Source organism: Aphis gossypii, chromosome 1, assembly GCF_020184175.1.
Source record: "Aphis gossypii isolate Hap1 chromosome 1, ASM2018417v2, whole genome shotgun sequence".
NCBI lineage: Eukaryota > Metazoa > Arthropoda > Insecta > Hemiptera > Aphididae > Aphis > Aphis gossypii.
In genome coordinates, this window is record NC_065530.1 from 33,695,419 (window position 1) to 33,719,651 (window position 24,233).

Genomic DNA, 24,233 nt, shown 5'->3' on the forward strand with positions numbered 1-24,233 from the left:
ATCCATACGGCACCTAATGTACAGCAGAGCGGTACTCACTTGCCCGCTTTTTTTTATTTCAATTTAAGCGTTTTCACAACTTAAAAAAAGCAAAATGTGATTAAAATCATTTATATTCTGCCATCTAGTGGTCCATCAGTGTACTAATACACGACTACCAGACAAAGTACTATCTAACTTTAAATATAGATGGCGCTCTACATTTAAATTTGGAATCGGCAATATCACGGCATCGCCAGTCAAATAGAACTGATAATATAAGAGGTATCTACTTTGCACTTGAGAGTTGAGAATTTTAAATTTCAACCATAGAATATATACAAATATCTTTGAATTATTGTATTTTTGTTCTTGACATTCAAGTAAATACTTTTTTTTTATAAATATACATAAAAAATCTACACATCCGTATTAATCTACACTCAAATCATTTCATCTACCTACCTGGTATTTGATTAAAATGAGATAAACCTGTTTCGTTTTTAGCGAACGCTTAGGCCGGTAAATATGGTATATATATTAACTAGCTACCTACTAATAACATTAAAATCCTAATTAATAATTATCACGTTTACTGACATCTGACCATCAGCGGTCCCACAATATAATATTTTATTAACAAACCGTTGCATGTTATTCCTAACTTGTACATTATATAGTATTTTATTTGATAAAGTTCAATAGAAAAATTTAAAAATTAAAAACCATATTAATTTATGGTCTCATGGGGTGGTCATACAAGTACCGATACAATTTAAGAATTATACTGATGATTTGAAACATGCATTTAACTCATCAGCTGGTGTTGAATATGATATAACTGATAGCCGATAGGGTTTGTCAAAAATTACCAGACAATAAAATGAATGTGCCACCTTCGTATATCTCGAAGAGATGCTGCAATTCCTGATGATACGATTGCCAGTGTAGTATCATTTCGTGATCGTATGGTTGCCAAAATTATTGAAATCAAATTAATTGAAATTTTTGTCTGTGCCTTCCGTCGCATCCAGGAAATACAATCCTCCGCTGTTTTTTATTTATTTTTTTTTTAAACTGGTCACAATCGAGTAACTAAGAAACGAAAAAACAGCATAATATTATATCAATTCGTTCTGTAAACTATAAAAATATAATAATATATTTAAATAATACTTATCTTCTTATTTTCAAAGCAAAACTATGGGTAATTTATCAAGTAGGAAAGATATTATGACGATCGGTAAAACATCGTCGTGTGGCCTTACCGATTACTGGAACCAAAAAAGACAAGATTTTAACAATATCTACTTAAATAATAATAATTCCCCACCAGCTGATCCGTCGGATTTTAATGTGACAACCATATTGGACAAAGGAAGTTTCGGATCTGTCGCATTGACTACTCACAATATAACTGGTACTGTTCACGCTACAAAAGTAATTGCTAAAAAGAAGATCGTTAAAGATAATTATGTAAGTACGAGTATTGTAAGTTTAGATACCGGATTTAACTATTTGCCTAACTTAAATTTCTTCTTTATAACTTTATAATATATACTACGAAATATCCATATCTACCTGTTGTATACATATTATTTAAACTTTATTACAATAATTATTTTAAGATAAATATAAATAAAAAACTATTAATACTTTGAAGTGATTTAATACAATTATTCACAGGTATTCATCAGTATATATTTTATATAATTCATTATTAACATTTTAATAATATTTATTGCGTTTTTAACTTTTCAGGACAATTATAAAGCATCTTGACATCTGATTTTTAAAGAACTTAAACTGCTAGCCTATTTATAAGTTATATATATATATATATAAATGGATACGATTATACAATAAATCTCTTAGCTTATCTCGGTACTCGTTAATTTTACTATTTGATTATGATAAATCTATATAATAGAATATTTTGTATCGTATTATAAAACCATTGCAAAAGGGGTTAATATTTTTTAAATAATAATGTTACATATTTAATAATTGTTAACGATCGTTTATGTACAAAACCATAACGTGATTGTATTGTACATGCATTTATATATCGTCATCGATAATCTTTATCTTTTAAATTTATCTGAACGTACTAGGCATAGTATGATTTTAAATAGGTACCTATACACGAAAAACAGTTAGGCAAATGTAGAGATTTTCAAAAAGAAGGTTACCGAGTTTTTTTCGGGTCTAAGTATTCTATTATACTCATATATATATAATATATTTTATTATATACATTGGTGTCTGTATTTAGCCATAGAAAAAGTAGTAGGTACTTAGAATTATGTATATCGTGTATATATAGAGTAACAAGGTAGCCGGTAGGTAATAGGTATGTTAAAAAAATAATATATTGCTATCTGCTGTACCCCTGTGGTGTATGAATATATATTATATTGGTGCCTACAGTTAAATATCATGTTTGTGTCAGGTTGAGAGAATGCTTAACGAGAAACGGATTTTGGAATCAATCAATTTTCCGTTTGTCATTCGTCTCGAGTATTTCTATCAAGACAACAGTTTTATTTACTTTGTCATGCCGTTCGTGTGCGGTGGTAATATTCACACGCACATGAAACGGCACGGATCGATGGACGAGGACAAAGCGCGGTTTTACTTTTCGGAAGTTCTGTTGGCTGTTGAATACCTGCACAAGTTGGACTTGGTGCATCGTGATATCAAGCCCGAAAATATACTAATCGATATCAACGGACATGCTCAACTCGCAGACTTCGGGTTTTGTAAACACTTAAAGGGTCGTACGTACACGTTTTGTGGCACTGCCGAATACTTGGCGCCGGAAATTATACACAGAAAAGGTAAGGCGTATATTGACGCATTAAAGTATATGCACGAATCACAATCTACAAGTGGTGTACTGTATATGTACGTGTATTTTAAGACCACGGTTATCTCTGTTATATGCATATGATATAGATGTAACAACCGTGTAATAGGACAGAGACGTAGATACAAAGATATAAAACCTCAACGAGGGTGTCATAATATGACAATGATATTACATGATATTACAATGATATTATCTTCAAAGATTTTTTTTTTAATAATTCCTGTAGAAACGTATAAAAATAAATAATATTAAACAAATTTAAGCGGTTACATCCAAAAACTGCACACTTATTATGGTTTTAACTCAAAACAAATTGATAGAGAAAACTCATTTACTTTACCGGTTCATTGTTTGGCAAAAATACAAAATACTTATACCACACCAGTGGCGACTATCACATAATAATTATCTAAAACGGTGCTCAAGCACTCCTTTCATGGATAATTAAATGTATTCACGCATACTTAGACTTGGTACATAATATGTGTGAAGTGATTAGGTACATTTTAAAATTCAAATTTGTATATATAGCCAATTCTAGAAAAATCAAAAACCAGATTAAAATGAACTTTAAATATTGGTAAGGGACAAGGGTTTTTCATTTTTTAACGCTAAAATTTAATATTATTTTAATAAAAAATACACAATAATAAATGATTTTTCTGTATATTTTTCTGTATATTTTTTATAATTTACTTAGTTTACATCAATAAGTGTGTAACCACATCTCTTTTGAGATAGTTTTAAGTCTGAATGAAATAAAAACTAATTGTAAAAAACCGGGGTCGTTTGGAAATTTACTAACCTGTTCGTAAAACATTTTTTTGACGGGAGCTGTTTGGAAATTGATATTTTTATAACACGGAAACCGAATGAGCAATAGAGTACCTGAGAAGGTTATAATAATTACACATATATCAATATATGAATCTTATGTGGACATAGCTTTGGGTGTCGTGCATCATTCAGTGACCTACGAGTATAATTGCTGTAATACTAATATATAGGTAAATATGACGGTACATCCAACAGATTTCACATCGAATCGTTTCTATAATGTTCTAAAATGTTTTAAATTATATTAGTTTTATAAATACTATAAGAACATTGTCAATAATATTCATCATGAGTACCTATAGATTTTCATGTACTATTCTCGGTCAAATGCATGGTGTTCGGTCGATTGCATATCTAGTACCTGTATAAATAAGTTATAAGCCGTATACGTGATAACGTACTATTTTGATCGTCGTTATTGTCATTCCGCAGGATACGGAAAAGCGGTCGACTATTGGTCGCTCGGCGTTCTCCTATATGAGATGTTGGCCAACCGTTCGCCGTTCGTCGATTATCGTGACCCCGGGAAGCTGTTCAGTAACATCGTGAACGGGGAGTACAGTTGTCCGTTGGGCTTTTCGGGCAACGTGATGAACCTGTTGCGGAACATACTCAAGGTGGACGTGACCAGGCGGTACGGGAATTTGGCAAACGGCATCCGAGACATTAAGAAACACAAGTGGTTCGGTGACATGGACTGGTGCGCGGCATTCAACAGGAGCGTGACACCACCGTACGTGCCGGAAATCAGCGACACCTTCGACACTAGCAACTTTGAAAAGCAACATGGCAAGCTGTTCTATGGCGCCAGCAAAGACATGTTCGGTGACATTTTTAAGGACTTTTGAGTTTTGAGATCGTAGGACCCAGTTTTAGACGGTGTTTTTTTTTATGGTGTGAATACATTATTTTAGATCAAAAATTGCAAGTATGCAAAAAATAGTTTTAGATTGATTAGATTAGACTGTTTTATTTATAATATATTATTAATATACAGATGATTATTTATTATTGTTGTGCACATAAAAATCAGAGTATTGTAGTTACATATTATGTAACTACATAACATATATTATATTTTGTAATGGAATAAGTAACTATTTATGCACTTAGTGTATTCAGCATAAAACTGAAATGCCATCATCGTACATAATCTTCTGTACACATAATGTAGATAAGTAAATACGAAATACCAGTATAATTAATATATATTATAGAGATATATCTAGCTATTATTAATTATACTTGGGTAGCTGTATGTTATAATAATTAAATGCACATCAATACCTATTACTAATTTTATTTCAGTGACATCATGTTGAAAATAATTTTCCACTGTCTAGACCAGCGTTTCCCAAACCATGGGTCGCGAAGTTTTTCTTATGGGTCGCGACTCGCGGTTACAATTATTACGGTTATTTTCATATTATACTAATTTTTTGTATTTTTTTATAATTTATTTTATTTATTTATTATGTTATTATTATTCAGTTTATTGTATTTTACTTTTTATAATATATAAAATTATATATATTTAAAAAATATATATACATGTATATAATTTAATTCTTTTTTAGCGGGGGATCGTTACCCAACAAAGATTAAATGTATGGGTCGTCATTGCAAAAAGATTGGGAAATACTGGCCTAGACCAAAATGGTATTACTTTCCCGAGTTAACAATCCACATACAGGTATTATCAATTGATTTAGTTTGAAGCATTGTTCTAGAATATTTTGGTATATTTGAAAAACATGAATATTTTCGAAGAATTGGTAAAAGGCTGTCAAGAGCACTATGAGTTATTTTGTTATTCAAAACCCATTCAGAGAACATACTACACATTGATGATACATTGTCACAAAATTTATTTTTGTCCAATTTGTTAATATCATTTTGAGGTACTCGTACATATTGAGTATCACGTGGTATTTGATTTGAATGACTTGTCTGTCGAATATTGATATTTGGAATTTCCATAAAAGAATTGGGAGAAAATGATCAATGGTATTAGAAACATCTGGAAGAACTTCAGAGATGGTTTGGACCTGAATATTTGGATTTGATTCATCTTCTACAGTTAAGACACTGGGCGAAATTATAGGAACATCATTTGAAATTTAGGCAATTGTGAAATAACTGTTCTTGAATTCGGCGTCTCTTTGAACGGTGACTTTTAAATTTATTCATTCTAAAATATTATAGATAGATACTTTCTAATAACATATAATATATTTAAATTTAAATTTGAATTCTACAGTGACCAATGAAGAAGTAGGTGGTATATAAAGTTTACTTAATAATTAGTGTATTAATACATAATATTCAGAGTGTGAGGGACTAGTTTCTTCTGATAAGACTTTCTTTGTATCAACAAAAAAATGTATGGAAATATTATACAAATAATAATAATTTAAGTAAATAGGACACCTAATAGGTAATTTAATAAATTACCTATATACATATCATCAGACTTCATATAATGATTATAGGTGTTACATATTATAAAAAAGATTATGTTCAAGTAAATAAAGTAGTAGGTACCTATCTATCTATAATTATTAATTTTAAATTAAGAAAAAATATTTATTATGTCATATATTAATTTAGTTATTAGAGGAAACAAATTGCACTCTGCAGTCTGCAGTAGGTATTTCTGTATATTATTATTAATTATTACAGTAGATTTATGCCGAATTTATATAATGTACAGAATATCATTGTGTATATTACTATGATACCTTCGTTTTATACCTACATTATGCCCAACCAGCTTTAACCACGGGTTTATGTTAATGAATTATAGTGCATAAAATCTAAACGCCATTATTCTAGGAGATAGGATGGTTTTGAGTATCTACAAAAAGCTGCATAAGTGATTACTATTTTTCTTTTTGCACATATTTCGATAAACCTTAGGGGTAAATAGTAAGGCTAACCAACAAAGGATTATGCAGTAGGCGTATTTTATATGTTAGGAGATTTCTCAAGTGCATCCAGTAATTATATTTGTGTATTAGGCACAATAGGCTGTATATAATATTCCAAGTGTATTCGCAAAAATGTATGATCAGTTTTGTATCCCAGTTACTTTAGTATTACTCAGGGTGCATCACGAGGATGTGAAATTGAATTAAAGCTGAAAATTAGTTTTTATTTTAAATTTTAAATTGTAAAGTTATTTGATTATTGGCATAGTTAATTAAAAAATTCAATATTTTTAATTTCTATATTATTAGTTATATTTTTTATTTTTTTATTTATTTTTCAATACCTCGTGATTTCCACAATATTGAACTGATAGATTTGTTTCTTTTTGTATTTTTATTATGATTTCTCAAATAAGTTATATTTTTTTTCGTTGACCAATCAAATTTTGTTTTTATTAAAAATTTAAATCAAAATAATTATGTTTATTTGATTTTTTTTAAAATATTTTTAAGACATAAAATATGTACAATCGTCTAATACAGTATTACAGTTATTGATTAAAAATTCTAAATAAAATTACCTGTTTGTTGTAAAAAATCGAGTTTTCGGCATCAAAAAATTTTTTGTTTTGATGGCTAGTTAAACTCCTGATTAATTATTTTTTAATTAATTCGTTTATTGAAGTAGATGCTGCAGAAATTTTTTTTCTCAAGTACAATCGAAAATATATAGTTTCTTTACTTTATTTTAGATGTATTTATTTTATTATTAATTTATTTTAAGCATACGTATAAAATAAATAAATTGATTTTTTCCTTATAAAAAAGGAATCACTAAAAAAAAAAAAAAATATTTTGTAGAATAAACTGGTTAATAGAAACAAAATTACCTTAACCAATGTTATGGAACTCACTTTGTATGATAATCTATTATAATACCATAATTCTATGCCAAAAACCAGATCTAAAGAATCCAGAATTTGTGAATATTTAAAAAAAAAAATTACATCTATAATAAAATGTAATAACAAAATAAACGTGAAAGGAAGTTTAAAGGTATAATTTACATTCATAGTAAAATCACATCCCACTGATGCCGAATGTTTAATTAAGTACCCACTATACTATAATTTATTTTAATTAGAATCAAATTATTAAATGGCCAAAAAATAGAAACTGAGAATTGATATAAAGAATCGAATAATTGTTTCTATGGTTAGTTACTTGGTCTTTATGCTCGGTAGTAATGCAGTACATCGTTTTACTATTCGATCATATGTTCTAGTATAAAATATAAATACCTAAGTATATTATTATTTATTATTAAATAAATACTATATGTATACAGGGTGATTTTTTTTACCAAACAACAAACATTATTTCAAAAAGTATTAACTTTTTTCAATTTTTTTTTTTCAAAATTCAAGATTCATACTGTTCTAGAACTATAAAACTCTTCCCTATTTCCACCCTTATATTTATTAGGTAAACCACTATCAACTTTCAAAATTCATGAAAAAAATGGCTTTATTAATTTATGAAATTATTAATATAGGTTGCCTTTTGAAAATCAAAAGTTGATAGTTTTTTAACTATTAAATATAAGAGTGAAAAAAATTTAAATTTTGTACAGTTGTATAAAAACATGTATCTAGAAATTTGAAAAAAAAATCTATACTTTTTGAAGTAATGAGTGTTGTCTGATAAAAAAAAAAAATCACCCCGTATATATATATATATATCATTATTACCCACTTCAGTCGTGAGATGGAGGCCACTAAACTAGACAATAGATGTATCGAAAAATATATATTATAATTTATATTTTAATCTTGTTTTGTCTTTCTTAAATAGTAACGATCAGTTAGATTAGATTTTATAAAACACCGCCATTAGTGTGTTTCAAAATAATCATGGTATAATAATATATTATGCACATTATATGCCATTTGATATCCACCTATAACTACTAATAAGTAATAATCACCTACAACTATATATAACCAGTAACAACTGTAACTACTACAAACAGTCATACTTATGCGCAGGTACCTTGGTACCTATTTAATAATACTGCCGTAGATACTGGCGCGGTGGGACTGTAGAGTGTAGACGACGATGTACAAAAGTATAAAACAGTCTCGTCTCGATTCCCACGTGGTGAAGACAACGGCAGCACTATATACTTATATAAATAAAATTATATTATATACCTATATTATTAAGCGGGATGCGATACACAAAAACCGTGTTGGACATTTTGTAGCACGCCATATAGCAGTTGTCCTTTCAGCAGCTCACACGCGGTATACACGACGAGTGTAAATATATATATTATATACACTAATACTCACATAGTATCCCCTACACACATATATATATATACGTATGTAGACGTCTCTATATGTATGATGGATCGGCTTGTCTTCGGCAGTTCGGCGGCCTTTGTCGACTCGACCGGCGGTGGTGGCGTACATAATACGGTATACGGTATAAGCTATACCTCACGAGCGTTTTTTTTTTTTTTTTTTTTGATTTCTTTGTCACTTTCACCGGCCGCGAGTGTAGCCGGTGTAGGTACGCGTCGCGCCCGCGCACAATGAACGCTATTATTGCGCGCGTTTTTACCGATTGACATGTTTTATTCTTATTCCGCCCGACCAGAAGGATATAGTACCTAAGTAAAATATTCGTTATATACGTTGCACGCGCGTACAACATATATTATAATACTGCACGGAATCCTTTTCGATCCGTCCTTTCGCGACAGTCTCTGCAAAACCCACCCCCTCGCAACCACTGTCGATCAGTCAAATTTTCCCAAGATATACATATTATACACATATATGTACATTTATTGCCTCTTATTTGCGCCCTTCGTCCGTAACCTGCACGCGTTTTTAATAGTGAACATGGTTTTTTTTGTATCTATAGGTACTATGATGCTAACTCACGCGTTGTGTATATAGGGTGTTCCAAATTTCATGTGACAGCAGATTTCAGTACGATATATTTAAATTAGGGGAAAATGACATATTTGAAAACTTTTTTGAATAAATTAATTTGATATTAAATTTTTTTTTTAGTTGAGAAGGGGAGGTTTCAGGGGTAACTTTTAAAATTCAAATGGGAACCTATATTTTTGAAGTATGATTCGTGTGCACAGTTTAATTTTTAATGAATTCTACCATGAGGTGTTAAAATTTCTATTTTCATCATCAATTTTACTTTTTTTGAGGACATTCTTGAGTAGGTACCTCAAAAATACGAAATTAATATATTCAACGACAGCACGATACGAATGTACAAACAGCTATGGTTAAAAGCCATACATACGTATACATACGTGTGTATATAATTAATACTATATAGTATATTATGACATTTAGACATTTAACGATGTACAATGTCAGATAACAATTATTATTATATTGACAAGATAGACTATACGTATATAGATTATAGAATATAGAAGATAAACTTTAAAATTGTATGATGTAATTTGGAAATGTAGGGCGGGACAGATTAAAAATGCTCGCGGGCCGCCAGTTGCCCATCCCTGAACTATATACCAAAGAAAACCAATTAAATGTTTACTCCGGTAAGAATGTAAAATGATGTGCGATCATCTATAATGGTGGCAAACGGATCTATCGTCAAATGCAGGCGTATTTATATAAACGCATATATTACAACACATTATTAAGTATATAATATCAAAACACATCCCTTGGTTGTATTAAAGAGTTCAAGTTTGAACGCGCATCCCCCAAAATACATCGCATGATGAAAATAACGCGCAAAATAATGGTAATGGCTAAAGGGCGAATGAAACGACGAAAAAAAATATATATATAATCGAAATAACCGAAAAATTCTCTCAGAAATATAATAATAATAAAAATAACATAACAGACGGCGTAGTATATATAGAACACGGTAGCTATGTATATAGGTATATACATATATTAAACGTACTTTATATATATATAGGTGGGAGCTGTTGGCACGTCGTGCAAAGGTCGTAGAGCAGTTTTGACGTAGGTTTTCGCGGGTCCCTGTGTGCATATGTGTGTGTGTGTGTGTGTCAGTAATAATAATAATACACACGCCACTTTCTGCGCACATGCACCGGGTCGCCCTCGGGGGGAAACTCTCGCGGGCGCGGGGTCTCTCATAATCCATCATTATTATCAGCCGACTGCCACTCACTGCCACTGCCTGTTCGCCCCTGCAGCCCGCAACCTCCCCGATAACGGCGTGACCGGCGGACCCCCATTGTGTTTTATTTTTACTCTTTTTTCTCTCTCTCTCTCTAAAATTTTTTTTTTATACTTCGTGTATGAGTGTTTCACCTCCTCCCCCAAACGCTATCGCACCCTCCCCGACACTATCCGAGACATACTCTCTCACACACACGCACACACCACTCACTCTATCGACGCCTATAATACAAGGATAAAGTCATCCGCCGCACGACCGAGTGCGCTCGTGTGGTGTAATATATATGTATACATAATAATATATAATATGCTCGAGGCGTGCAGACAGGCAGCGGGGACACATAATGGTAGATTAAAATGTCCGGTCCCTATTGCTTTCGGCCCCTCGCGATGATCGGCCGGCTCGCGAGATGGTGGCGAGTGGCAGAGACGAAAAAACGGTCCGACGGACGACGAGAGAGTCGTTCGAATTCGATCTCTATAATATAATATATTGTCCGCGGCGACGGTGTCCCTTATCCGCTCGTACGCCATTGGCGGGCAGTGTGCGTATTATTACACACACGTACATTGAGATTATTTATAATATGCGGGTGCGTGTGCGCTCGTGTCTGCAGGGTAGAAATTTGCGGTCCCCAAACGGACCGGACTCGAACAACGTTTTCGGCGCTTAAACGTTTATATATTATAATATAACTGATACTTACCGTCTATTATTATAATGGTCCTTCGCCGATTTCGCGGCGTTTTTCGTGTTAATTGACCAACACGAAACAACGCGCGAGCGTACCTGAATACGTTTCAAACACTCAACGTTCAAAAATACACATTTAGGTACCTTAAAACAATACGATGTAGTCAGTCGGATGTCATACACTTGAATGATATTTTTTGTTTAACGTAAATAAGAATATCAATGTTTCCAATCAGGTTTTTAAAATTTTGTTACTCTTGATGTATTTTTTTTTATATATAAATTATTGTTTATTACTGTTCTTTTTTTGCAGTAAACTATCACGCTGTCATTCAATGACACTGTCTGATTATATATTCTTTAAAACGTTGTTGCAAAAATATATTGAATTGTAAACCAATATAGCTTATTATAATATTATAAGTTTTCCGTCCCTCTTTTTGTCGTACTTTAAAACATATTTTTAAACTTTATTATTTTCTCCATTAGTTTTTGTCATCACTTTGTAACCTATTATGGTTGCAAATAAAGTAATGTCTATACTTTACAGTCTACAAATTGCAAGTTATACGCTCGAATATTTTTGTTTTAATGAACTCATTAGATCGTAAAGAAAAATCAGATACATGATGCTTCAAATTAAGGGTCCTACAGAAAATTCGGTTACGCTTAACTTAATAATATCGATTAAAAATAATAACTTCACACGTTGAACGTTCAAATACTATGAAAAAAGATGGTTGATATTTAAAAAATGTGGGTGTTGCATATGCTTGAAACTTTGTTTTAATACATATTTAAAAAAATAATAACTTATAGTATAAATAATGAATATTTATATTATTATTAGTATCTTGTTGAATTCAAATAACATGGTTAAAATGTTACAGTTCTGCTTCGAGTAATTGAGTGTTTCCACTTTATTGTAGACTCGTATAAAAAAAAACATTTGATAAGTAATATATAATGGTTTGTTTGTTTTATTTTTATTTTATAATATACATATCGTCCACTACAAATAGTACAACACATTTAATATATAATATAGGTATTTTATCAATCATAACACGAACGGAATTACACATTATTATTATTCGAAATCGTGTTCTAATACCCCGTTGTACATACTTAATATAATTATTAAACGATATTTGAATAGATACTTTCACACTACGAATGTATAGAGTTAACATATTTTAAAAATATTTTGTCCGTACACGATATTGTCGATTAATTAATATTTTTCAATTTCGATCTCAATAAATCCAATAAGAAAAGAAGTATGCATTTCGAAATCATGTGGTACAGTAATAAATATAATAAACGCATTTTTACCTATAATATGCCATTTATCGTACGAGTAGGTTAAACATTTGACGAATACGCACTATATTATAATTTATCATGCAAATTAAAAACTGTACTGGAGGATATTGTGTATGGCAGGGGTTTTCAATCTCTGTGCGTCCACGCCTTTTGCCCTTTTTGAAAATAATATGTAATTTAAACAATAATCATACGAACGGTGATAATAATAAAATAAACAATTCTACATTATTTACCGCGGATTCGGGTTATTGACTATAACCGCAGCGGAGCCTTGGAAGCCTCGACGCATAGGTTGAAAACCCTAAGTGTTATAGGATTAAAATTTAAAATTGTTCAGATAGGTATACGTGCAATGTCATAGGCATAATTGTATATACTGTACTGTACAGTCTTTACATATGTAATATATATGTATACATAATTAAACACGTAATAAGTCATATTATAATTTATGTAATATAAATATAATAATAATAATAATAATAATAATAATAATAATGATAATAATAATACAAATATTATAATATAGGAACTAAACGAAAACGCGACCGCCATCATACAATAACAGATTAGTTGTTAAAAAGCGCGTTTTGATGGCCGATTGTGAAATATGGTAATATATTATTTTTACACGATATAATACGGTATATACTATACAATAATAGTTATTATTAAAATTAAATTTTTATAATTTTTTCAAGTACCTAATCTCGTTATTGTGGTTCTTAAAGTGATAAATGTATTTATTATTTTCCATACTGAAATAATTTAATTAATACCACATAATATTATACATAACAATATATACATTCAATTTATTCGATATAATGAATAATATATACGGTGAACGAATTTACTAGTACTCTTGTGTGTTTTTATAAAGTGTCACGAAGTGTAGCTCAATTAATATGCCTGTTGGTAAAAATATGTATAACATATTATAGCAACACAATAGAAATATTTTAGGTTATTTTTAATATTTTAGTTATGTTTTCATAAGTTTTGTGACTGTTTGGCATACTTTAAAAAAATAATATATACTTTTGAATCGATATCAGTATTAGGTTTTGGAATTGAAGATATTTTGTTTTTAATTTTAATCCGCTTTTATTAATAGATAGTAGTTCAAAAATAGTTGTTTAACTTATTTTTTTTTTAACAATGATTAGTATACCTCGTGATGTGTTTGATTTACCGCTCAAATCCAGTCATATAAAACACAACTGTTTCACTACGAGGCTTATTTTTATTGCATAATTATACGTTTCAAGAAATTTCAGGCAATTTTAAATCGTGATCAGATTAAACCCATCAGTAACGACACTAATATAATATACGGGACACAGAATCGGATCGATAAAAATATGCGTACCTATCGTGTACCTTCTGCGTTAGAGTCGTTGTACGGTACAATAATCAAAGGACGTGATCGATGTCGGTCGACGACGTCTACGCAGGATAGATGTCTACTCAATAATTAAATAATGATCGCGTACGTTTCACAATCGGGATCACAACAGCGCAGTCGTTCGCACAATTCGATCTACCGTCGTCAACCCTTCGACGAGCAAATTTTACGATAAAATTCCGTCGGCGTGACGTTAAAAAAAAAATTAAAAACGATCGTCAAAGGGTTGTTAGAGTATAATATTATATTATATTATAATATGGGTAAAGGAGGTATAACTTGCGCCGCCGGGTCACGCGCGTACATAATACTATAATATTCGCGGGTCACTGGATCGCGCGCTCAAGGGGGGGGAGGGCATTACGCGTTCGCGGACGCGGTCGGTGAGTTGCTGGTGCTGCTCGCGCCGCTCAGGTGCATGGTCTCCTGTTGCTGTTGCTGTTGCTGCTGCAGGTGGTGCTGTTGCTGGGCCACCGGCAGCAATCCCTCCCGCTGCCGTTTCTTCTGTTTCATCCGCCGGTTCTGAAACCATATCTTCACCTGGGTCTCGTTAAGCTGCAGCGCGGACGCGATCTCGATCCGCCGGGCCCGGGTCAGGTACCGGTTGAAGTGGAACTCCTTCTCCAGCTCGGTGAGCTGCTTGTTGGTGAAGTTGGTCCGGCCGGTGTTGTTCATCAGCATCATGGCCGCGCTGTTTCCGCCGCAGCCTCCACCGGCACCGCCACTACCGCCGCCGCCGCCGATCGCCTGCGAACGGGTCACGGAAACCGACGACTGGTTCAACATGTTCTGCAATTGCTGTTGTTGCTGCTGTCCACCGCCGACGCGGGCCGAGTCCGCCGCCGACATCTGCAGGCCTTGGTGGTGACCGGCCGCCGACATCATGGACTGAGTGCCGCCGAACGCCACCGCCGCCGGGTTGGCCGCCTGCATTTGGTGTTGATGGTGATGGTGATGGTATTCGGTTTTTATCACTGCAACATTAGGTAACACGATAAGTAAAAATAATATTCAGGGTTGAAGTACAATTTCGGCAGAAAATATTTTGGTAAAGATGGTAAAATCGATAGCGGTAATACGAATTTACCGAAATAAATGAATTATCTATCGCTAGCATGTCTCATTGTCTCATATTATAAAAACATGATTTTTGCCACGTCTAAAACTCGTATAAACCCAAATTATTTTAAAACCCACTCTGATCATAATAAGACATTGCATTAATAAAATATTATAATCGACACTCACGAAGCTGTTGTTGCGGTGGTGTAACACCAAAACAATGTCAAATCAAATTTCTTTTAAAAACATTTAAAACGAGTTGTCAATTATTTTTCAAGTAGTGAATACATTATTGAATGCTAATTTGAACCTTCTTCTCATTCTCATGGAAAAAAACCACTCAATAATTGAATATTTGTCTCTTATTTTTCTATATACTACAATCATAAAATAAAATATTATATTATTCATTTGTTTTCATAATGTGTAGTATATTTTTAATTTTAATTTCGAAATTATTTGCAAATACAATAATTCAATAATTGAGACTTTAGCGTAGTGAGTTTATGTTACGAAGCAAAAAGCAATAATCTTAACACGTAAACTGAAATATCAAGATTGTTAGTTTGTGGGATTATATCGAACATCGTGGGAGTTGGACGATACATGATGTATAACGCAGTATCGTAAGGTTAAAGCTATTATTATATCTAGGTATATTTTTATTCTACTATAACAGATCAGCGTTATTTGTCAAAATTAGTGTGTATCCGATTTGCGACGATTTCGTAACTACGTATAATTCTCTATAGTGATGAAAACATATAAATGCTTCGATTATTATATCTTTGACGAAAATAATATATGTTTCATTTTACTTGCATACAAGGGTAAAATATACGAGAATCGCACGGTTGCTTTTTAGTAGACACTATAGTTGGATTCCAAAAAAAAAAAAATACCCTAGGGCTATCCATAAAGTCCACCGTGACATATTAGGTGCACATTATTAAATAAACAATGTGTTTTACCTGTTCAGAGACCACGTAATGTATATATATATAGTGTAAGTACAGCCTAAAGTGTTGAAAACCAACTGGGAAAGTTTTAAAAGCAATGCCAAATGTTCAGTTTATATACTTTGTCCGAAACTCTCTGAATTCATTTTTTCGTTTAAACTTTATATCTGCGCTCTTTCCTTAAGCTAAATGACCGATGGTGAAACTCTGATAAATCACTTATTTGCGGGGCGCAGACACTAATTCGTGCCATCCAGTTAAAAAAGACGGATTTGTCTTGATTCGTCTAAACATACTTCCCAAGTTGGATAGGGAGAGAAAATGCCCGTTCAGTTTTCACGTCTGTTTAATCATTTCACTGTTATCCGGGAAACTCCGTAGATATATTATCATGGTCTTTCGAGCATTTCGTAAAAACGATGACCGTTTCTACGTGTGAGCGTGTGACCTGCTCAAGAATATTATTTTCGTTTTTTTCTATTTATTTCACACGTTTCCGCCGTTTAGATGATAAAATAAACTATAAATTTAGTGAAATCTATTGGTACATATAATATAATATAATATTTCGTGCTTTAATAAAACTATATTACTTACTGCAGAAAATATAAGTCAAGTTATATTTTCTGCAATAACGCTAACGGAATAATAATTACAGTACACGATTTTATGTAAATCAAAAGATATTATAAATATGTGTTATGCTTTTCTCTACATTGTTTAACCAACAGTAATGATTATTACATTCTATACCTGTTGACGCATAGCGTGTGTTAATTAATTACTATATATATATATATGATATACGCGTATTGGCCACATTTTATAAAACACACATCACATAATTGATTTAAATATTTATGTATATAAATTATTGACTTAACCTATTAAACTTAATGTTACCTATGGGCGCCCATGTGTATAGACGTATTGGCTCTTAGCATTTTTTTGGACGGTTCTGGTTGTACGTTTAATACATCAATGTTATGAAGGGTGTCGGTGGTGTCAGGGGAAGACGATAACGCTTTGGATTATTATAATATCGTATCATATGATATTATTATAAATATGATGTGTAATGTGTATCATGTGTGTACTGTGTATATTATGTGTGCTTGTAGAAAACCGCGGTTGTACATTACATCACGGGAAAACTGCTGCCCGTCGCTGTCCGCGTGACGAGTGTGGAAAATGGTAAAACCTGCTGTTGTACATCGCCGAATTCAGTAGGCGTACCTATGTAGTGTACACTCCGTACACGATTTTCACATTATTAAATCGACACTGCAGTTCGTGTACATCATGATCAGCAGCCATACCCGATAGTATATGGCGTGTTATATAATATTATGTACGCGAGTACCTATATTCATAACGTATATATTATAGAAACAGTTCGTATAATGAGTGACTGTGATGAAAAATTAATTCGTATACAAATCAGAAATCATATATGTATAGTCCTGGAAATTTTTTCATTCGCTTGTTCATCATACCGGATAAAATGAACGGGAGGGGGGGGGGCTCAATAATCAAAAACGGTTTATAATAATAAAATATTTTGAACTCGGTGCTCATCTGAGTATACTTATTAGCAAATTACACATTTACAACCTATTATTATATAGTTTATTTTTTTTAAACAATATGATATTATTACTCTTAGTAATGTAGTATAGTTTATAATTATATTTATATTATGCGATACATTATAATTTCTAAGTATAATTAGTAACATAACTATAGTAATAATTACGTTTTTTTTTTTAAAAAAAAAAATACAATTGAATAAAATATAACTACACCGATAATTATATGAATATGTAAATAATATAAAACACAATATTGCTTTTAATAAGAGATATCACTATTATGACGACTAAAATTCTTAGCCCTAGAAATTTACCATAAAACCGGTTTTCATAATAAACATTATAAGAACTGATAAGTCATTTTGACAGGCACATTATACGCATAATTATACTTTTTTTCTTGCTGTTGTTGTTAAATTAAACACGCGTCACCGGATATAAAATGAGAATATGAGATAAAGTATATTCGGCTACGATGATGATTTCTTTATTAATTAGTCAGAGATTATATTGACTATATGCGATAAATATAATATTACGAAGAACACTAAAAGCTAATTGATACATTTTTTTATTATTATTACGTATTAATATTTTAGAGACTGTTGATGAGTGATGACGTTAATATGAATTGGGTGGGTACAACAGTAATGCAATATCTATATTCTATACATGCAGCAAGTTTTATATTTATAAAAACAATATTTTAGGCATACACCTATTATAAATAGGTATGTTTTAAAACGACTTAGTTAGTCGAAACATAACGAAATTATTTATTATTATTCTTTGTGTCATACGTATAGATTATTTACAAAATCGTAATATCTCGCCACTTATTTCGAGTCACATTCGAGTCATTCGGGTTAGGTAAATATATTATTATAATATTTTGTATAGTGTAAAATATAATATTGTGTTATATATCGCTTAGTATGCGTGCGTCAGTGTGTGTGTTTATTATTATTCAGCTACGCGCTTTCGCGAGGGTCTAAGCGAAAATGTCAATTTTTCACGTATTGGAATCAACCGAACCGGAGTAGCCTGTACCCCCCCTTCTACCATACACGTATTCGTGTACACCACGCGTATACACCGATAACCATAAGTGTCACCGCAACTCTCTCGGGAATCGTATACACGGCTTTCCCCGGTATATAATACACATCACGCACGACGTGTGTATACGAGTACAAAAGTCAAAAGAAACTGGGAACTGCACATACACACACACACACACACAAAGCACACGCTCACACTCGCTGCTTGGGGGGATTGTTTTCCTTTAATATCCCTCGTCTGTGATTGATGACTGGGTGGACAGAAACCGAAATGTCTTCGGGGCTAATGCGAGCGTGTGCGGCGGTGTACCACCTATGTCCTATTATATACATTAAGTATATTATTATATAGACGCTGCAGTTACGCGCGAATCTCTGGTCGTATTCTCTGATTACAAGGGAAATAAATCTCAACGACGTTATGACACCGCGAGCAAACAATACGAGACGTCGAAATATATCGCGGTTCTCATTGTGCGACGACAATACCATATTATGTCAAATAATGCTCTCGTGAAATGACCACTGCGCAGTGTGATATAGATGCGCAGACAGCGCGGTCGTATCTAAATGCAATCATTTTAATGTGTATATTGTATTATTGTGTGACATTAATCAATTGAAATATTAAACTATTTATGTGTTTTATGAATTAACTATTCGTGCGTTTATACATAATTAAATATATGTATATTTAATTCAAACACAAGTATGCTGGTATTTCAATAATAATATAATAAACAACACGAGTGCATGACTTTGTGACCTCGAATACTGCGTGAACATACTATTAAAAATTAATTCCGTTTCCACATACTTAGTATTAACACGGGAATAAAACGCAATTAACCGATATGATATAAAAATATACTCTGTTTTGTTGTAGGGGTGTACCTATATTATTGTTTTATTATATACTCGAATGTATATTAGTTTTAAGTTATTACTTCTCAGATAATTATGTATTTACCGAGCATTGTATTATATAACTGTAGACTATTTAAAATATGTACGGCAAAAGGTACGAAGTCTCGCATCATCCGAGTCATTTGAAATTTGAATCCCGATACGAACGGATACGATTATTTGAATATCACAATATTTAAACGGGCAATATATCGAATGCACGTATAGTGTAATCTACCGAAACAAGTCTCAGAGGTAGGTACTCTATTTATTAAGAAACAAAACGCATTAAATGTATCGATTTTCCTATTCTATTTATTTTTTATTGAAATGTTATTATGCACCAATAACTTCAATAGCTAGGTACCAATAGCTTATGTTGCTGTTAAAGTCCACTGTTTACTGTTTAGAGTCGAACTCTTTATAGGCATAAAGAAAAATTACGAAGAAAAATAGTTAAATTTATTTCAAACATAGATTTTAGTTATTTAAAAATTTTATATAATTCTGTAAAGAACAAAAATTTCATATTTTAATGAGTGTGTATTATGTTATTATTTAAACAATACAATTTTCAAAATATGTTTATACAATTTTTAGCTAAATATGGAATTTGTGTTTTACGCTTTTATAAAGTTTTCAATTTTTATTATTAAAAATGTAATTACTTTATATAAATCAATTACCTAAGTATTTTTTTAAGTATCTCAAAAATAACTGTTGGTAAAATTGTTTTTGTAAGCGTTCAAAATCGAATTAGCGGTCATCGGTCTGAGCCCAAACAAGAAACAAGTAAAAGGGCTAGAAGTTCTGTCACGTCCCCTACATCCCCCAATGATAATACTTGGGGAGAATTCAAAAGAGAACTATTGAATCCAAAATGGCGGGACTACAAACACCAACGAATAGCATATGTCTGATCGTCTGGACCAAAAATTTCAAATAGGAATGAGGTGCTGTCACATCCTTTGAAAACCAACCCCTGCACGAAATATGAATGACATTTTAAGGGTGGAGCATTAACGAATATTTTTTAACTGAACGATTCCTAACAACAATATATACCAACAGTTTGAGTTTCAAACTTTTAGTACGAATAATGACGTGTTAGCATAACTCGGCTTTATACCTTATGTGTGAAATATAACAGCTTTTTTGATAGTGAGAGAAGAAGCAAATATTTTTTTTTACCTCTATTGAATGCGTAAACGTTTGGAACCGGCATGATTTCATGAAACCACAACTGGAGAGTGCTAGCATGCCCCAAAACTTCTTGTTATATTTTGGGGTAAATCTTAGTGGAATGAATCAGAAACAAATTTAAATTAAATATTTGAAATTAAGGGTACATGGAAAATACAAACTACCTGGACTTAGATTATACTGTTTTAAATTTATCAGTGTAATCACTAAGCAATCATATCATAATCTATAGTGATATAGTATGTAAACTCAATCTTTTATATTTAATGTATTAAGTATTTTATTTTATGTTAAATGAGTTGGAACTATTGGAATGAGACAATTAAGTAATATTTTAACGAATAATAACTAATGAAATTTATTGTATAAACTAATACATATTATTCAATATTATAGACCGAATATAATATTATTGATGTATTCAAGTTTGGTATTAGTAGGATATCAATCAACATAATGCATATAGACATTATAGACATATACTACATTGTTACTGTATTTTGTAATTCATCGTTGTACAGTCAACAGTGGCGTATATAGGTAGGTAAGCACTTCGGTCTTGGCTCATAATTGAATTGTGGGTTACAACTTATACTATAAACTATAATATGTACGTTTATTTCATTATAATTATCATTACCCAGCGTCCCAGCATATCAAGATATATTATTCGCCACAATGAAATTTCTATAAATATGTACATCAGTGGTTTTAATTAATTATACGAATTTTTATGGTAGAAATCGATGACTACTTTTATTGCGATGCTGCACTAAGCGGTTGTTGCTGTTATTAAAGCACTTGAACGACCGTGATAGTATATAATACTGACTAATATATGTAAATTATCTATCGCGACAACTAATTAAGCGAAAACGATTATTGTATACTTTTAGCCGTTAAATATGTAATATCTAATTGCCCACATTGTATATTTTATGCACATTTAATATTTAAAATTATTAATTTAACACATTTTATGTATAGTATTTATACGTAGTTAATGTATTATCTATATTCTATATATATGTAGTAAGCGTTATACCTTTGAAATTTAACTTTTGTCGATATCAAATTTAATAACAATATAATATAAAAACTATTCAGCGGGAAAAATCAATTAGATATCCGAACACCCAACACATGACTTATATTTAACTTCTTGAAAGTTGTATGACTTTGTTTTTATATTAATCACACGTCGGTATTAAACATCAACATTATATTTCCCGTGTAGATAGGTGTAATAATGTATTATATTTAAATGTATTCATATTTTTTATATTTTAATAGTTAGATCAGAATTTATAATGTAGTAATTGACGTACCTATCTAAAATCTTAGACGAAAGACTCCTTAGTTGAATAACTAAAAACTACCTATGTATCTGTATCGAATCAATTCTCCTATTTTTATTTGAAAATCTATGAAATAACACACTTTTAGTATATATTCACGAATATCAAATGCAATTGATCTTTTAAAATCGTTTTCAATATTTAACAGTTGTACAGGTACGTTTGTAAACCGTGTACGTGGTCAATATCTTGTTCATTATGCAGTGTTACATAAATTACGTAATACATCTACAATAGTCTAAGTACACAACATTACTAATCATGTTATTTTGAGGAGGAGCTAATAAAATATTTTATAGGGTCCTGTATACTTCCTCCCTATTTCTTCTCGCCTATAATTGCGATCATGTACCCACGTCGTTTCTAAACAATTATTAAACTCTACAATAAGGCGCCTATACTGTATACACATCACTCACATATTTTTACGTGCTTGCCGCGTCGGTTCGAATCATAATAATATTATTATGTTGTATTGACCGACACAACCGTCGTTAAAATCGAACAAATTTCGGGACAAGCGCACGTAACTGAGTCCTGTGCGTATTGCGTCCGTAAGTAATAATATTATATGATATTGTGCGTCTATATATACATAGATTGCGTGTATTTTACACCTATACATATATATATATATGTCTAATATTAACACGGGCGTTAATAACGCGTCGAATTAAAGTTAAGTTGACACACGATACATCACAACCCTTTCGCGGACAGGACGGAGGACATCTGCTGTCTAACACCCCTTCCACCCACCCATCCACCAACACGCCATTCATAACAGCCGGAACGCTGGGACCGTCTCGACCCCTCGGCGAACGCTTCCGTCAAACAATCAACCGCTTAGGAAACACCACTTTTTCTCTACGCCCACTTGATCTTCATTTATTCATTCATGATTTATTCGTTTCGTTATTCGGAGCCCGTATGACTACACATATTTTAATATTATTATGTCGTTTATGCAGGTCTAACAGCTTTCGTATACGCAATACAAAATACTGTTTATCGCTTTGTATTATTTGTATAATATATAGGCTTAAGTACTATTATTGCCACCGATTGTACAGATAAAAAACGCGTTACGACAATGTCAAAATCGTGGTAACACCTATCGGTCACGCAATGCACACGGTCACACAAAGTACAAATCATTATTCGTTATGGTTTTCATGATTAGTACCTAATAAGTATAATGACTTATTAATAATTATAGCATTTGGCAAATAAATCTTTTGGAAACCGCGCGTCATAAATTTACCGCAGTAAGAATACTTAACGTTCCTATGCGATCATCTCGGTCATTATTGCTGCTCGTTTGATGGAGATTGTCTTTCAATCGCGTGATCGCTTATTTTCGCTATAGGACGGCACGTTCAATCACAGTACCAAATCAATGTTAAATAAATTTAAAACTGTACATGCGCATGTATGACAGTGGATTTAAATCTAAAAAGCAGGCACCAACACTCACGCGTATATACGCGTGATATCGAATATTAAAATATTCAATATTGTAAACCTTCGACAGATTGAGATATATAAAACGATATAATAATATAAACTGTCGATTTCGAAGTGAACGTACTTCTATAGGTAAACGTATATGGTGTTGTATATTATTTGTATGCCTACGCGTTTATGGTTTATTGATCGGAATTGGAGATGATGAGTACCTATTGCGATTTATGTTGCACTATTGATTATAGACTATTACCTATATAGTCTATTCTAAAATCAACAGTTGCACTTATCCTTAGCTGTATTATAATAATACACGTACTCTGAGAAAGTGATTTAACTACTCTTTAGAATAA

At 31.8% G+C, this 24,233-nt stretch overlaps 2 protein-coding genes across 4 annotated transcripts in view; one reads left to right on the forward strand and one right to left on the reverse strand.

The window, feature by feature from the left end:
- Window positions 1-1,090: 1,090 nt before the first annotated feature.
- LOC114128736 (cAMP-dependent protein kinase catalytic subunit beta-like) lies at window positions 1,091-5,377 on the forward strand. 3 transcript variants are annotated; one of them, XR_007603812.1, is made up of 5 exons: window positions 1,091-1,455; window positions 2,432-2,819; window positions 4,121-4,616; window positions 4,997-5,102; window positions 5,266-5,377. XR_007603812.1 is itself a non-coding variant. In XM_050199723.1 (3 exons), exons 1-3 carry the CDS (start codon window positions 1,183-1,185, stop codon window positions 4,534-4,536), a joined length of 1,077 nt encoding a protein of 358 aa, XP_050055680.1. In that variant the 5' UTR covers window positions 1,091-1,182; the 3' UTR covers window positions 4,537-4,699. The 3 variants fall into 3 exon arrangements, 1 of the variants encoding a protein (XP_050055680.1); XR_007603813.1 differs by having other exon boundaries at window positions 4,121-4,582; XM_050199723.1 differs by lacking the exons at window positions 4,997-5,102; window positions 5,266-5,377 and having other exon boundaries at window positions 4,121-4,699.
- Window positions 5,378-12,499: 7,122 nt separating this feature from the next.
- LOC114125327 (alpha-protein kinase 1-like) overlaps window positions 12,500-24,233 on the reverse strand; it is a 38,806-nt gene continuing 27,072 nt past the window's right edge. Inside the window, exon 3 of the mRNA XM_050199673.1 lies at window positions 12,500-15,246. Within this exon, the coding sequence (XP_050055630.1) occupies window positions 14,633-15,246 (614 nt within the window). The 3' untranslated portion in view covers window positions 12,500-14,632. The remainder of the gene's footprint in view (window positions 15,247-24,233) is intronic.

What these genes read in the sequence shown, in the direction of transcription:
- LOC114128736 (XM_050199723.1), top strand. Translation starts at nt 1,183, where the DNA reads ATGGGTAATTTATCAAGTAGGAAAGATATTATGACGATCGGTAAAACA. An exon ending in AGATCGTTAAAGATAATTAT is followed by an intron (nt 1,456 to 2,431) that starts GTAAGTACGAGT and finishes TGTTTGTGTCAG; the next exon opens with GTTGAGAGAATGCTTAACGA. An exon ending in GGAAATTATACACAGAAAAG is followed by an intron (nt 2,820 to 4,120) that starts GTAAGGCGTATA and finishes GTCATTCCGCAG; the next exon opens with GATACGGAAAAGCGGTCGAC.